The sequence below is a fragment of the Protopterus annectens genome, chromosome 3.part0 (genome assembly GCF_019279795.1).
Source record: "Protopterus annectens isolate FY-2018-M chromosome 3.part0, PAN1.0, whole genome shotgun sequence".
In the NCBI taxonomy this organism is placed as follows: domain Eukaryota; kingdom Metazoa; phylum Chordata; order Ceratodontiformes; family Protopteridae; genus Protopterus; species Protopterus annectens.
The window spans coordinates 1,716,413,938-1,716,431,046 of NC_056731.1; the positions used below are offsets into that span (position 1 = coordinate 1,716,413,938).

Sequence of the window (17,109 nt, forward strand, 5' to 3'; positions counted from 1 at the left end):
ACTACTTGCAATAGGAAGCCTCACTTCTGCGAAAGTTCACTTTAAAAAAAACAGGGACCATTTTTAAATATTGCTCTTACATACTTATAAAGTTGATAGCATAGCAGTTTTTTGTTAGCATGATTTTTTTTTGTCACGCCTGAAACTTAAATGTCTGTCATTATTTTCTGATTTTAATTTTCAATGACTTTCCAATACTTTGCCTATGAGGCAAAATCCGGACATTCTGCGAACATCTGTACAGTTGAGCAGTACGGGTCTGTTTCTATTAAACCTTATAACCTCCTAGACCTAGAATATGCCACATAGAACTTCTTGTCCTATCACACGTTAATAGTTAGATTTTCTGACAAATCGCTGGGGATTATGGTCAATGACAGCCATTAACAGTTTTCTTCTTGTTCAGAAGATACAGGTGATGTAAAAGTTCATAAATAAGTACTAGGCTAGCTATTATTGTGATCCAGTTTCCTTTTCCTGTTCATATAAACATATCCCCTTTGGCGTTAGCTCTACCCCCTGCACCACCTTAGTGTAATGGGTGGTGACCACAACGCGTTTCCTTCCGCCAACCTTAATCTTGCATAATAACTTAATTAAAAACTTCCCATAATACTACTAGTTAGAGACGTTTGATGCTAGTGTTACGGGGGTGGGTTAATTTTAATCTAGGGAGCGGAAATAGTTTCCCTTTCGATAACATTGTCTTCGATTCTGTTCGCTACTATGTATCTGTTTGCTACTGTGTATGATCACACACACACCGCAGTGGTAACTACCAAAAGGCACTTGTAATGGAATTCGAGCATTTAGAATAAATAAAAAAGACCACTTAAGAGAACTGGTGACCACCTCTGCTCTTTTCAGTTGTATTTGTCTACAAAGATGAGGAAGGAAAAGACTCACAATACTACTACATCATGTTACAACACAACTTGCACCAGGAAGCATGGTGACCATCAATACTCAGTAAAAGGGAGAAACATACTTCCAAATCCCAGTCATTTTCCGCCAAATAACATTGGGCGATAGCTTCATCTTTACTAGTTATAGAGGCAAACTCGGCGCATTGTAGTTTCCTTTTTTTCGTCACATCGCTTTTATTTCCAACAGGACTAGAATTAAGTTCTGAAGCCATTGCACGATAGTTGCAGACAAAATATTAAAAATAAATAAATAAAACTTTAGGACACAATATGGTCCCCATTTAACAGTAGTGCATACTTATGTCACATTATACAAAAACTACTGCATTTTGAATCAGCTACTTCAGATTCACGTTTAAGTTTATATGATGCACTACTCTTTGAACTCCGGGTAGAAACATTAGTACCATAGTTGTAAAGGACGGATGCAGGATTTGGATCCGGATCCGCTCCATTTCCTCCAAGAGGTCTTTATGACTGTCAGAGATGGTTTGACAAAGCAGAAAAAAACATATCTATTTCCTGACATCTTTGGAGTCAAACTTTATTTTGTAGAAAAGAAAGAAAATACAGAGCACAGCACTAAACAGTAATTTGAATTAGGCGGTCCAATAAAATAATGTCCTTCACCGTTTTCTGGAAAACCAATGCCACTCTCATAATAACAAGAACAGAGTTAGGAGTATGAGTTTTGCCTTTCCAGATTATGCAAGACAATTTGTTATAAAAAGACGAGTCAGTGCAAGGATTGCAGTCAGTTAAAACTTATAATACTTTATAACGTTCGTCCATTAATTTATATTAAATACGTTAACAATGTCTCGTTTATATACTCAAGCTGCATCAGTGTTTGCGTATACGAGGCGAGGCGAGAATCTGAACAGTTCAGGTATGGTGAGGACTAAAACAGTTTTAGAAAAGGCAGGACTGGAATAATACACGGAACCAAATTGTTGAGATTATGTACCCTACCCAGTGGGTATTTAAAATCGGACTAATGCAGTAACCCATAGAACAAGACGTGAGTTGAAAGTGCTTTAACTTTTAAGAAAGAATGGGTTCTTTATCCGCCAATGCTGTCAGACAGATATTTGCATTTTGTATCAATGGGCCACATTTTGACAAGGTGTTAAATAAGGTATGACTGAAATTGGAGTTAAATACAGCTTTGTATTGTTCACATCAAAGAATGTTAGTTTTAAGGACTGTCATGAGCTTTATAAGATTTCTGATGTTAACTAAATATAATTTTATATTTAGTTACTTTTAGGCCAGTTCTGTACTGAACTACTCACTCTTATTGTAAAAGAAAGAGGTCATACTGTATATTATCGGTTTAAAGTTGCAGGTTACAATAATTTGTCCTTCACCGTCACCTTTACAAAAGCCATTTCTTTCTCCCTGTCTAACACACACACACACACACGTACGGCTGTATTGCAGAAACTCGACGATTTTGCAACAAACCGTAATGGCCTGAAGTCTGTTTACTTTTTTTTACTAAAAGACAGTTGGAAGAGTGCTTGTTGTTGCCTCATACTACATTGAGGTTTTTCCTGGATAGAACTGTAGTTTTCTTTTAAACTGGCAATGCAATTGCCTTTTTTGACAGAGCTTTTACATTCCTCCGTAATTTTTGTTTACTACTTCGTATTAGTGTGCAAGTACAACTAGCAACTACGTCTAGTGCCACTCATTTTGCCACTGGTACAATTTTTATATCAAATACGAGGAAGTAAAATGATACAGTTACCGTGTAGTTTTTGATATTTATTTATTGATTGACATTTGATTACCGGTGGAAGTCCGACTTAGAAGCCCACTTTCAGTGGAGGCCCGGGGAGAAAAGCTCCAAATGATTACAAAACATTTTAAGAACGATAATTTTATAATCTTCAAAAATAAAACAAAAACAATCTGCAGTTTAATTATAACAAATTAGACACAATATAAAGACGTTGGTTAAGAATCAATACAAGTTATATGACAGACAGTTTGTAAAGAAATTAAAGGTAAGTTAGTCTAATACAAACATTTCCCATACTCTGGAACAAGCTACTCCTCTATGTCAAGCAAAGTTCCTCATTAGCACTCTTCAAGAAAAATCTTGATGAGTGGATGGGAAATAGGAAATACACCCAGGGGATCACTTCTCTGGCTCTGTTCGACAGGGGCACAGGAAATTAACTTTCCTGGGTGGCATAAGCCAGGGAACCTTGTTGGCTAGGCTTACTTAGGCCCTTGGGCCGATAGCCTAGTACCTACCTATGAATTGCAATATGAAGTGAGGGAAAACAGGTGTGTGAGGGGAAAACAGGTGTATGCTATATACTGATAGAGAAAGTCAAGAGAAGAAAACTTAGAAATAGGAAGTAAGTGAAGAAGAGAGAGTAAGGAGATATATTGAATGAAAAGTTACTTGTTCACATTTAGGGATATGGTTTGTCCTGGTTTTGAGCAAGAACAGATCCAGACTTTAGCTATGAAGTCTTTGAAAGTGGTTTTGAAAGATGAGAGGGGGAGGGTAAGGAGTTCTAGGCCTTAGCAACTTTGTATGAGTACAGACAATGCCCAGCAGATTTGATAGGTTTGTAGACACACGTCACTGGATCGCAGTGACTAAATGGGATTATAGCTGTGTAGAATGTTTTTTCTTTAGTGCTGCACAGGCAGATGGATGCTGGATAATTTTGTAAGTGGTAAGAAGCTGTGTGTGTTAGTTGATGAGGCAGTTCTAATTAATTTATGTTTTTTATTGCTGTATAGTGATGGAACCCAGCCACATGAGCACTACAGATGCGATCTTTGCTCTGAGAGTGTTGATGTAGAAGTACAGAGAATGTCGGAAGGAGTTGCATTGTGTTTTTGTAGACTTAGAGAAAGCATATGACAGGGTGCCTAGAGAGGGGTTGTGGTATTGTATGAGGAAGTCAGGAGTGTCAGAAAAGTATGTAAGAGTGGTACAGGATATGTACGAGGGTAGTGTGACAGCGGTGAGAGTGACGGATGCGTTTAAGGTGGAGGTGGGGTTACATCAAGGATCAGCTCTGAGCCCTTTCTTATTGGCAATGGTGATGGACAGGTTGACAGACGAGATCAGACAGGAGTCCCCGTGGACTATGATGTTTGCAGATGACATTGTGATCTGTAGTGAGAGTAGGGAACAGGTGGAGGAGACCCTGGAGAGCTGGAGATATGCTCTAGAGAGAAGAGGAATGAAGGTCAGCAGGACTAAGACAGAATATATGTGTGTGAATGAGCGGGGAGGATAGAGGAATAGTGAGGATGCAAGGAGTAGAGGTGGCGAAAGTGGATGAGTTTAAATACTCTGAGTCAATAGTTCAGAGTAACAGTGAGTGTGGAAGAGAGGTGAAGAAGAGAGTACAGGCAGGATGGAGTGCGTGGAGAAGAGTGTCAGGAGTGATTTGTGACAGACAAGTACCTGTAAGAGTGAAAGGTAAGGTCTACAAGAGGGTAGTGAGACCAGCTATGTTATATGGGTTGGAGACAGTGGCATCGACAAAAAGACAGGTGTTTGAGCTGGATGTGGCAGAATTAAAGATGTTAAGATTTGCGCTGGGTGTGACGAGGGTGGACAGGATTAGGAATAAGTATATTAGAGGGTCATCCCAGGTTGGAAGGTTTGGAGACAAAGCCAGAGAGGCACGATTACGTTGGTTTGGACATGTGATGAGCAGGGATGCTGAGTATATTGGGAAAAAGATGCTAAGGATGAAGCTACTAGGTAACAGGAAAACAGGAAGGCCTAAGATAAGGTTTATAGATGTGGTGAGAGAGGACATGAAGGTGGTTGGTGTGACAGAGCAAGATGCAGAGGACAGGAAGAAATGGAAACAGGTGATCTGCTGTGGTGACCCCTAATGGGAACAGCCGAAAGAAGATGATGATTGCTGTATAGTGATGGGTTCTGAAGGGTATTTGCTGCAAATTTAGCAATTTTGTTATAGCATTGTTCAGGTTTTAATTTTTGTGAAGTCTGGAGGGCTTTAAGGATGGGAGTGCTATAAAGAAGTATGGGGAAGAGATAGGTAGTGGGAAGTGTAGTTTTAGTTGCATCAATGAGAAAAGTATCCCTAGTTTTTTTATGCAATTTTGTATATGCAGGTTAAATGTAAGGTTATCATCTACTATTACCCTAATAATTTTACTATGAGAAGTAACTTCAGTGGTTGTATTATCAAGAGAGAGGACTTTAAGTTTTGTTTTTTCATGAGAGAGGGATTTGGGGAAAAAAGTAGTAGTTTGGTCTTTTTCGGATTGCACATGAGTTGTGAACTACAAAGCCATGTTTCAGTGGCTGTTAAAGCTTCCTGAGTATTTTTTTTGCAGATGTACCATGTTGTCAGATGTGCAAATGGGAGTGGAATCATCTGCTATTGTATTAAAGTGGCCTGTTGTGTGGATGCATAGAGGGTGTTAGTGAAAATGTTAAAGAGGAGGGGACCAAGGACTGAACCTTGTGGTACACCAGTAGTGACTGGAATGTAAGGAGAGAGCATGGAGTGACATTTTACCGACTGATACCTATTGGGCAGGTAAACTTTGAACCACAGAAGGGTGGGATGAGCGAGACCTAGTGAGGGCATTTGAAGTTGAAGTTTGCTGTGACAAACTGTCAAAGGTTTTAGACAAGTCTAAAAATAAAAAAGAGATTAGTTTGCTATTATCTCTAGCTTTATTGACAGTATCTGTATAGGTTAGAAGGGCAGTGCTAGTACTGTGGGAAGGGTGGAAGCCATGTTGTGTAGGGAATAGGAGTTCTTCCTGCAGGAGATAATTTAGCAATTGTTTTTAATACATTTTCAAGTATTTTGGTGAGGGCCGATAAAACGTATATGTCCAAAGTTATTAATATCTGATGAATGTCCTCATTTATGCAGAGCAATAATGTGTCGCTTTTTCCAGAGAGAGGGAATGTGGAATTCTTGGACTGACCTGTTTATAAGGATTGAGACAGGATATGGAACGGTATTGGCTGCAATTTTATAGGTACTCACTTGGAAAGTCATCAGATGAAGAAGAGCACGGTTTAAGTCTGGTTAAGAGTAGTGATATGTGGCTGTTGGGTACAGTTGAAATTAGATGTTGAAGAATCGTTGGTTAGAGATGCTGTACTGTCTAAAAAATAAGAGTTGAACTGTATAGCAGTTTTGAGTGGTGAGTTACCAGGACAGAGGTTTGGGTTGCTTTTTTGACTGCTATGTAAGATTTCTTTAAGTGATGTCCAAAATTATTTATGCTTGTGTTTAGCATTATTCTGAAAGGTATAGTACAGTTTTTGTCTTCATTTATTTGTTTTTTTTTTTTTGTAAAATTGTGATGTATTCTTAAGTTTTCAAGATATTGAGACGTTTTATATTTTTGCCATTTTTCCATTAATTTTCTGTATTCTGCATTAGCATTCTACTCTTTTTGGATTGCCAAATTGCATTATTTGTTTTTGTCTCTTCCTTCTAGGAGGTGCAAGGCTATTTAGGATATTTAGAAAAGTTGTACTGAGTTCATTTACAGCATCGTCTCAGGGGAGGATTTTTAGGAAGTTCAAAGTAATAGATTTTTGTGTAGTCAACATTTCTGAGTTAAATGTAGGGGTCTTACAGAAACAGATGCTTGGTGCCAGAGCCATGGGCTGCCAAGAAATGTATAGCTATCCCCTTTGAGAAAAAACATGTACCCATGAATTACCACATAGGTGGCAGGTACACTAAACACCGAAAGTGTGATGAGAGACTTGGGGACACAGGTGGACAGTGGTCTCATCTTCGATAACCACATGGCCACAACAGTCAGGAAATCCTTCTGTGTGGCACACCTCATCACTAAGGGCTTTTCATCCAGAAAAAAGGAGGTCATTGTCCCACTGTACTCTTCCCTCATTAGACCCATTGTAGAGTACAATGCCCTGTTTGGTATGTACCTCACAAGACAGCTGGAAAGGCCACAGAAATACCTCATCACAGGCCTAAAACAGATTCACTATGCTGACCATCTAAAAATCCTCCAGCTATACTCTGACATATCGTGTACTCCGAGGCAATCTCTGCTTAACGTACAAGGCCATGTCAAACCCTGAGCTGTTGGACATGTTCCACTTAAAGAAATCTCAAGCCCTCAGAGCCACATGCTCCAGGGATCTAAACCTTGTCATCACAGTGAACAAACCATGCTGGAGGGGATAGGTTCCTGACCCGGAGACTCCCTATACTCTAGAATAAGAAACCAATAAAAACAAACGGAGCCAGCAACTGTAGAAAAAACAATTTACTTAGCGCTTTCGGTAAAACCAATGCTTCACCTTCTTCAGATAAAAAATAAATCAATTAAGACTGTTTAGTCTTCCACATGGCAATTAAAAGATTATAAAGCATCTAATTAACCAGTTAGGCTACTAACAATCATAAAAATTAAAGAAACAATCCACATACACACAATATAATGATCCTGGTAACAAAGACCTTTTCAAAAGGTTTTAACTCACAGCTTCAAAAAACCTTTTATAATCAAACATATATAATTGTGGCTAAAAGACAGAACGTGCATATTCAAAATAAAAATAAAATCATGTATAATCAAATATAACTCTAAGAAAGATGGTATATATGCATCTAATATAAAATATATAAATGTATATCTAAACCTTTCAGCGTCTCAAAGATAACCATTTGAGTACACATTTAATGGATATTTGTTCGTTAAGACCAGGGGATATGTAGTCAGTTGTCCTGATCTGCCACTCTAGCTCATCAATTTCCAAAAGAAGTTGTCAAGGGCCACCTCTTAAATCAGGACATCTGCAATGCAAAACTAGAAATTTAAAACAGTGGTCTGAGTACTCAAGTATGTGTTTTGCCAAGGCGTTATTTGTGTCTTTTTTTACTGATAGCATAAATATGCTCATAAACACGCTGTTTTAATTTTCTTTCGGTTTTGCCTATGTAAAAGGCAGTGCACCGGTCACATATCGCAGCATAAATCACGCCTTTAGATTCACAATTGAATCTACCCCTAATAAAGTACAGTTTATCGTTAATCACGACCTCTTTAGTAACTCGAATATTTTTACATTGTGCGCATGCCCCACTCTTAAACATACCATGGGGACCAGACCCTTTCGGTTTCTTCCTTGTTAAAGTTTAAGACTAAAATTCCTTCTATAGGTGATCTTAGGCTGCAAGCCCAATTTCCCACTCAAAATTGGATCCTCAGTAACCACCCCCCAGTTTTTATTCAATAAACGCCTAATATAAACGTAATCCACTGAAAAAGTACATAAAAAGCTAGTTTGAAAGACTTTGTCATTTGGAGAATCACAGTCAACATCTTGTTCAGTGTTTACTAATATTTCTTTTGACAAAGGGGCTCCCAGTAATGGTTTAAAGTGCCCCTCATACTTCATCTCTAATCTTTACAATTAAGTTAATTGGATATCCTCTATTGACAAACATTTTTTCTAAGTTCTGACATTCTGTTAGAAAGTCACAAAAATCTGTGACCATTCTTGCTGCTCTCACCATTTGCCCTTTTACTACAGCCTTCTTGTGATGGAACGGATGGCAGCTGTCATAGTGCAAGAAGGCATTGGAGTACGTGGGTTTTCTATAGATTTTACTCTTATAGTTAAGGTTGGAACCATCCTTATATAACAGAATGTCCAAGAAGTTGATACTGTTCTCTTCCACTTGATACGTAAAATCTAAGAAGTTATTAAAGAGGTTGTGATTGTTTCTTTAATTTTCATGATTGTTAGTAGCCTAACTGGTTAATTAGATGCTTTGTAATCTTTTAATTGCCATGTGGAAGACTAATAAACAGTCTTAATTGATTTACTTTTTATCTGAAGAAGGTGAAGCATTGGTTTTACTGAAAGCGCTAAGCAAATTGTTTTTTCTAGAGTTGCCGGCTCCATTTGTTTTTATTGGTTTCTTATCCGCCTTTCAAGTTCCAAGTTTGTTTTTGTATTTCGTTTGGTCTATACTCTAGAATAGACTGCCCATACATGTCAAGCAGAGCTCCTCCTTGACCCTCTTCAAAAGGAACCTTGACGATTGGATGGGAGATAGGAAATTCACCCTGGGGATCACGTCAGTCGCCTTGCTAGACAGGGGTCCAGGGAAGTAAGTATTGTGGGAAGAAATATCCAGAGAATTGTTATGGCTAGGCTTGTATAGGCCCTAGGACCAGTAGCCTAGTACCAACCTATGAGTTAAGAATTTATATCCAACCAGTTGACATTCACATCACATAGTATTATTTTTTCTTGTGGAAATGGTAAATATATTCAGTGTAGGATATCTTCTAGTATAGCTGTATTGTCACCAGGAGGGATGTAAAGGACAGTAATACATATATGTTTATAATTGTTTATTTTTAGGAAAGCAATAAGAAGCTCCGCTGAACTGAATTTGGGTATTGGTTTGCTGTAAGGGAAAATGTGGTGGTAGTTGAGAAATATTAAAGCGATACCACCACCTTTCCTCTTTGTACAATTATTATGGATGATATTATAGTCAGGAGGTATCACATTTGGAGTTGTTTATGCTGGTTTTCAACCACGTTTCAGTTACAGCAAGAACATCAAACTTTGTGTTGGGTAATCCAGGCATGTAGTTCAGCAGTTCTATTTCTTATGCTTCTAACATTTATTGCAGCAAAAATTAGGCCACCAGGGCTGGGGATTGGATGTTGTTAGGTTAGAGGAGCGTATGGGTGAGAATTATCTTTCTCTTCATTGTGATAGGTGGGGCCAGGGTTATGGTGTATATTTCCTTCTCAAAGGATTTAAGTATATTGGAGAGTTATGCATACTTGTTTTTGGAGAGGATTCTTGCACTTGTTTAGGTTTGATTGGAGAAGATTCTTGCACTTGCTTTGGTTTGAGTTAAGTGCAGTTAGTCTATATTTGGAATAATGGTGAAGGAATATATTAAATAGGCTTTGTGCAATATGTGGAATGTAAAGACGAAGTATAAATAAGTGGTTGGGGCAGAGGTGGAGAGATGTTGAGATATGTTATTGGATAAAAGATGGCACAGTTGGAGGAGAAGAATAGCACAATTACAGAAATCTGTATTTTATAGATGTCAGGTAGTGGGAAGTAGCAATGAAGAAGGAAACAATAAGTTGTAGGGCAGTTCAATATTTTGTGATGGTGAATTAGTAGAGGATAGGTAGGGAGAAAAGTATTTTCTGTAAAAGAAAAAAGTTAGGTTGTCCTGGTATCTTCTCTGGAACGTAAGGAATAGAGGATTCTGAAAGGCTAGAGTGTAATGATGTAGTCAAAATCAGAAGTGAGGGGCTTATTTGGGAAAGGTAAAAGATACAATGTGGAATAGATAGGTGCTGTTAGTGAGAGCAGTGATTATGAAAAGATATAGTGCAAAGCATTGTAGGAGGGAGAAAGTTGTCAAGGAGGATAATTAAATAGATATTGGGAAATAGGAAACAAGAAACAGAAGGTATGTTAAGGTATTTTGGGGAGGGAATTGCAATAAGGTCACAAGTGAAATGTGTATGTAGGACATATAATGCTAGAGTAAGAAGGGGTAAGTGGGAATTGTGTGTAGGGGAGCGAGGCTGAGTGTAGCTGGTATCCCACTCTCAGGTCAAATTATAACTGAGAGCAATCAGTTTATAGCCAGTACAAAGCAATTATCAAAGAGCTACAAAGTAACACAGGTTTGCTGTCATTTCCTGAGGCTAAATATCTGGTGTTTGCAGTATAGCCTACTGGTCAAGAAAAAGAGGACGGTGGCTAACTTTCAGTCACAGTGATGGCAGGTATTGGACTGATATAAGTTAATACAAAGCAAGGGTCTTCATGCTAAATGTGCTTCCATTTATACAAAGACAAAGTTCTCAATAAACCTGTAAGAGTAGGACCTTGTGGCACAGCTCCTAGAATATCGAGGTTGGATATAGTGACTGCAGGCTATCATACAACGATAAAATTCTTAGTAAACTTAGAGTAGTAGTTTCTAAATCTCTCTCCCATCACAAAACCACCTTCTCCATCACATCTCTTGTTGCCACTGTTATTAAAGCTGAATCACATACTTAGCTTCTTGGCATCATAGTTGATGACCAATTAAAATTTGATCTCCACATTCAACAATGTATTAAAAAGACACATCACAAATGCAGGACAACTGTATAAAAACAGAACATTCCGGTCTTATAATTCCAAAGCATCTCTGGCACAAGCATTCCTCCTTCCCTGTCTTCTGTATACCTCTCCTATACTTATACATTTACAAGACACCTTAATAACCAAACTTGAACAAGCATACAACAAAACAGCTAGATTTGCCTGCAACCTACCTCAGAACCCACCACAATCTTGCTCTAAAACAACTCCAGTGGCTTGAATTGCTACAACTACTCCTATCCCAGCTACATATCACTCACTCCTTACTAAATAAACCCTCTGCCTGTCCTTCCCTCTCCTGTCTTAATTTCTTTCTCTATACTCCTGAGCATCTCCAGTCAACTCCTTCTTGACAGATACAAACCTAATAAAAACATCTGCAAACTACTTTACAAAAGCACAGTGTCCCAAGACTGGAACAAACTTCCCACAATTGTCCAAACTATAAAAAACTCCAACAGCTTCAAAAAAGAACTTACTAACTCAGTTCCAGTCCATGCCAGGAACCCTACCTAACCCCCATCCGTCGCTCTTTACCCTAAAACTGTATCCTCCTAGGATTGTCAGTAGAATCATTTTGTGACTAGGCCACTGAAAAGCTTTCCGCTCTTTCATTGCATATATTCTCTCTCTCTCTTTCTTTTTTTCCCTTTGGTAATAGTAACTCGTCTATGCTATGTTACCTATCTAGATGGCTTTCAGCAGTACAGTGTAATGCCAACATGGAATTGTAACTGTGCGCCTTAGACCTACGTAAGTTTTCTATTTTCTGTACTTTACTGACATTGGCTTGGGGAGTGCCTTCTGTGTGGAGTCTGCATGTCCTCCCCATGGTTGGGTAGCGTTCAAAAGACATGCGTGCGTAAATGGGCATGCCTTTGTTGAAGGTTGGGCATCGAGCTGGCACCTCAGCATTTCGTAAAAAAAAAAATCTACTGCCAATCATTAGGGGACTGGAGTTCCGCTGTGGCGACCCCTTACTGGGAAAAAGCCGAAAGACAAACAACAACTGACATTTAGCTATTTGCCCTACACCTACATTTTTCTCTTGTATGTGCTTGTCACTGTTAATTTTTTTGTATCTGTGGTATCTTGAATTCTTGTTAACTTGTCAATATGTACACTATTGAATCTGTGTATACTGTTGAATTTGTGATTTTTTTTTATCTGTGCACTCTTGTCTTTATGTAATTGTTTGTACACATTTTGAAGCTTTTCTACATGGATCTCCACTGAAAATGAGCCTTTGGCTCATTTGTACTAACCTGGTTAACAAATGACAAATAAATAAAGAGTAGGGCAGTGGTGACTAGTCTTCCATTAATGGAGTTTGAATCACACTGCCACCAACCATTTTGTGAGAGATAGGGGCTGCAGTTCCTGAATCAATTCCACTGCTCTAAATAGGTCTTATGGCTGCCAGAAAGATGGTGTCTCCAGTCATACTACTGGTACCACTCAGATTAAAGTAGAAAATATGTACAGAAGGTCTCATTCACTGACCAATTTGCCAAATGCAGCCTAGTCTCAAAGCAAATATACCCAGACTGACACTACATAGTGACCAAATCACTGAGCTGAGTCTTTGGTATTCCAAACTCCTTCCTTACCACTGTCTTTGTGAACATCAGTGACAGTGTCTTCAGTGCCCCTTACCCACAATAAATGCTTTTCAATGACATTATTTATATGCACACACACAATTCCAAATCCGAGCGAAGGCTGATAGAATTCCCCTGTCCCCCCCTCCGCTTTCTTCATGGCAAGGTATTACTACCATCACTCAAGTTTGAGCTAAAGACCCAATAGCTACTGTGATAGTTGAGCAAATTACAAATTGGCAATGTCCAGAGTGGTTTAGCCATTTAGAGTAATATAAGACTTTACTTAGAAAAAAAAGTTTGTATTGATACAAATTAAATATGCGAGAATAGAAAATATTTGCAAAAACTTAATTCCTAAGTGGAAAACTGTATCTACTGGTAGTTAAATGACCTGACCTGATTTATTCTTTCTGAAAGAATACTGAAGCTTTAACTATGCTAAGTTACTAGACTGTTATACAGCAGATTCAGAACAGACAACTTCTATAAATGTTCACACAAAAGGTCTCAGCAGTACTGACTTTGGACACTTTCAGCTCACGTATCGAGTATTATGAGTGTGTCTGTGATCATAACATGCTTATATGACCAAGACATGGATGCCAAGAAATTTTCCTCTGTTAAGACCTTATAAATGCAGTTTTTCAGTGCAGTTTTAGTGGCAGATTTTACAAAGCCCAAATTTAGCTTACAAATGTATTACACTCTAAATTAAGGAGAAAAAAACTACAGATGTCACATCTCATGTAGTTTTCATACCCATAACATTAAATCTGTATTAGGATGTTTTTACCCAGTGCTCTGATCTCCTCTCCCACCACAAAAGATACGTCTTAGGTGAATTTGTAACCTTCCAAATTACATGCAGTTTTAGGGTGACAATGAGCTTGATGATGTGTGTGAGTGATTGTGTGTTTTTTGTGATGGGATGGTGCCCTCCTCCATAATTGCTGCTCTGTTACCTTACTATACAGTTGGACGGGGGCACTCCCTTTTACAAGCATTGTTAAGGAAATTAGTGTGCAGATAAATGGCGGTACTGGAAAAAAATGCGCTGTCTAACTCGGAATGAAAATGAGCAGAAACATACTAGTACCTCTTTCTGCTAGTATTTGAATTTAATTACATTTATTGTTTTATTTACTTTTGTTTACCTAGATGGTCTCATTTGAAAGAGCCCCTTTTTAGTCGAAGCCCAGGGAGCAAACTCTAAAAGTGTGACGAATCTACAGTGAACAGAAATGGCAGTATGGCAGTCAAAGTACAACAGAGCCTATTAAAGTCTTTTTTTCAACAGGTATAAAGGATTATCATCCAAAGGGCATTTTTAGCTTGATTCAAGGCATGTCAAGACATATTAAAGATTGCTACATAGTGAAGAGAGTTGTTGGTGAGGCATTATTCTAGTGGAGAGTAATGAAAGAGATAATAGCAGAACTCCAGGCAGCCATGCTTCCAGTGTTTCTATAAATACTTTAAAACTTGTTAAAAATAAGTTGTATCTTGACTCATTCTTATTTTTTTTGAACTTGCTCATGTCAGAGCTCACCTGATAGCAGAACTCCAGGCAGCCATGCTTCCAGTGTTTCTATAAATACTTTAAAACTTGTTAAAAATAAGTTGTATCTTGACTCATTCTTATTTTTTTTGAACTTGCTCATGTCAGAGCTCACCTGACTTTAATAAACAACAAATATTAAGTTTATTTGGGATGTTGAAAGTTACTCATACCTTTGGATATACAATTGCTTGGATAAGACTCTCTTGTGGTCTTGTAAAAGGAGGGAGAGAGTGGTAACCTTATTCAGAACAAGGATGGAACTTTTTATGTATGTGTGCTGTGCACACTCATTTTTAACCTACTGCATTCAACCTACTAGAATATCTCCACAAACTGATTAGTTAACATTAAAGACAGTAAGTGCATGCAGTGAGAGTAATGCACAGATGGGCACAGTGTTTAATAAGCCCACAAATAAGACACTTAGGCCAGGATTGGTTAATGCAGACAAAGTTCACTTTATTGGATGAGCAAACTTGACCATGTACAAAGTTGCATCCTCTCAGAAATGCTAGCCACTGGACAACTGAAGTTTATAGAGTCTTTGTTTCAAGTACTGTGTAGGGGATCTTGTAGAAAGCCGAGATTCACTAACAAGCCTGTGGGTGAAAGCTGTATAGTTCCCTTTATGCAAGATTCATTATTTTTTTCTGCATTCTTTTGGTCTTGAACCAATTTGCATGTTGCACTCTCGCTTTAAGCCATTTGAAGTCTGTAGTGTGCATTAGTGCACTGGCAGACTTCCAGAACTGTTGAGTCTCTCCTAATGACAATTGCAGATGGGTGCATGGCATTAGAACACTTGGTAGAAAAGCTCTGACCTCCAAAATAATTCAACTTAATGACTTTCCAAAATATTTGTTGGTCTCCAACCTTATCCACATGCCAGATCTTTTAAGTGTTGGGCCATATTTAGGACACCAGGGGCTTTAGTCTGTGGTATTACATCACTCCGTTTTATGGGCAACATAAGTTTGTTTTCCATAATTTATGTATCGTTTTAAGTTGCATTTTTTCATTCACACTGAAGATGCTGTCTCTAAATGCTATTGTACACATTGGAAAGATATTTACTGCAGTACCTTTTATGATGGTGTAAAAGCAAAATTGTTAAGTACTGTTCTGTGAAAAATATAAGTATACTCCCATATAGTTTTGCTTTTGTGGCAGATGTCCATATCCTGCCACGTGTAAAGAGAACAGTTTGTTAAATAAACTAATTTCTTTCCATAACACGTGTATTTATGCATTACTACTTGGATCCGGAAGGAAATGTAATCATTATTTTTTGTAACAGATGGGTAAATGCAGTCATTCCGATATGATGGTTCTTCTGGGCCTAAGTGTTTGGCTGGCAGTCCATTAGTGGATCTGTTGTTAAATGACAAACACTGGGACAGAACCGTAACTGTGATTTCACTACCATCAAAGTCATGCCAAGGTTTTAGAAACTGGCGACAGCATATCCCATTTGTTATTGTTTCACTTGCCCTGTTAGTTGTTTGGGCTTTGAGCTATACAAAGTGGTTATGATGTTTCTCATTTTCTACTAATATAGTCTATCATTAAAAAAAGTTCTTTGACCATTTCTTGTGTTGTAACATATAGTCTCATACTGTCCTTTTGGTCTCTTTTAAATTCTTCATCTGTTTGTAACTTGTAATCTTCTATACAGTTTTTTTTTTCTTAATGCATGCTTAAATAACAGGGTAATTGTAGCTCCAGCAGTAGAATGTGCAGGTAACCAGTCTCTAAGCTTACAGCATACTGTTTACTTTTTTGTTTCTGGTTTCTACTTTTAGAATTGGAACCTTACTGCCTTGTTGCTATTTTTCTTGAATCTTTCCACTAGCCCATTGTTTTTTGGCGAAATTGGATATTTCTTCTTATGTATAATGCCTTGACTGTCACCAGATTCTTTAAAATGATGTTGGTTACAGGACAGACCTTTGTCAGTTCTCATTGTTTGCGGACGTCAAATGTTTTGATATCTGAAGAGCTAATACCATTACTACAGGTTATGATGTAATATTACTATAATTTATGATGTAATGTAAAATTATGGTTCTGCAGTCAGTAATTTTCAGTAATCAGCACTGACATCTAGTAAGTATTCTTTTTTAAATACTAAACTGTAAACCATCCTCTCTATTATTAGTTTCAGAAGTTCAGACATTTGTACAGCCACTGCTTTGTTGTGTGATTTGCACGGCTCAGCAAACAGTTTTTATTAGTGTCTTTTGTTAGTTTACCCATGCTAAGAATTTTTCACCACTAATTTTGTTTTAACTTTTCTAACTCCTAATTGTGTGTTATGTGGTATCTCAGTAGAATTCTTCTGGAGTTCCTTGAATTATACTGCCTTGGAAACTTTAAACACATTTTGCTGTTATTTTTCATTTGCAGTTTTCATTGTGTGTGTGTGTGTGTGTGTGTATGTGGTTCATAGATTAGTACTAGGCTAACTGCCCTTGGGGACATTTTAGGCGTAGCCAATTACCCCATGTGAGAATCAAACCTTGCACCTTGTGTCTGTAAGGTAAACACCTTAACCATTATGCCAACCTCTCACTTGTGTGTGTGTGTGTGCATTTTTTCATTTGCAGTTTTCATTGTGTGCATTTTGTATATGTGTGTGTGTGTGCATTTTGTGTGTGTGCGCATTTTGTATGTGTGTGTGTGCATTTTGTGTGTGCATTTTGTATATGTGCACATTTTGCAAGTGTGTGTGTGCACATTTTGCAAGTATGCGTGCGGGCATTTTTGAAGTGTGCGTGCGGGCATTTTTGAAGTGTGTGCGCTCGCATTTTTGAAGTGTGTGCGCTCGCATTTTTGAAGTGTCTGCGCACACAT

The 17,109-nt window shown here is 38.0% G+C and overlaps 2 protein-coding genes across 3 annotated transcripts in view; one reads left to right on the forward strand and one right to left on the reverse strand.

Moving 5' to 3' along the window:
• Window positions 1-1,306, reverse strand: part of TDP2 (tyrosyl-DNA phosphodiesterase 2) — a 594,646-nt gene extending 593,340 nt beyond the window's left edge. The window contains exon 1 of one of the 2 annotated variants that reach the window (XM_044065748.1): window positions 989-1,306. In XM_044065748.1, the coding sequence (XP_043921683.1) occupies window positions 989-1,138 (150 nt within the window). In that variant the 5' untranslated portion in view covers window positions 1,139-1,306. The remainder of the gene's footprint in view (window positions 1-988) is intronic. The other variant, XM_044065749.1, reaches the window with a different exon arrangement.
• Window positions 1,307-1,855: 549 nt separating this feature from the next.
• Window positions 1,856-17,109, forward strand: part of ACOT13 (acyl-CoA thioesterase 13) — a 115,585-nt gene continuing 100,331 nt past the window's right edge. The window contains exon 1 of the mRNA XM_044065750.1: window positions 1,856-2,064. Within this exon, the coding sequence (XP_043921685.1) occupies window positions 1,981-2,064 (84 nt within the window). The 5' untranslated portion in view covers window positions 1,856-1,980. The remainder of the gene's footprint in view (window positions 2,065-17,109) is intronic.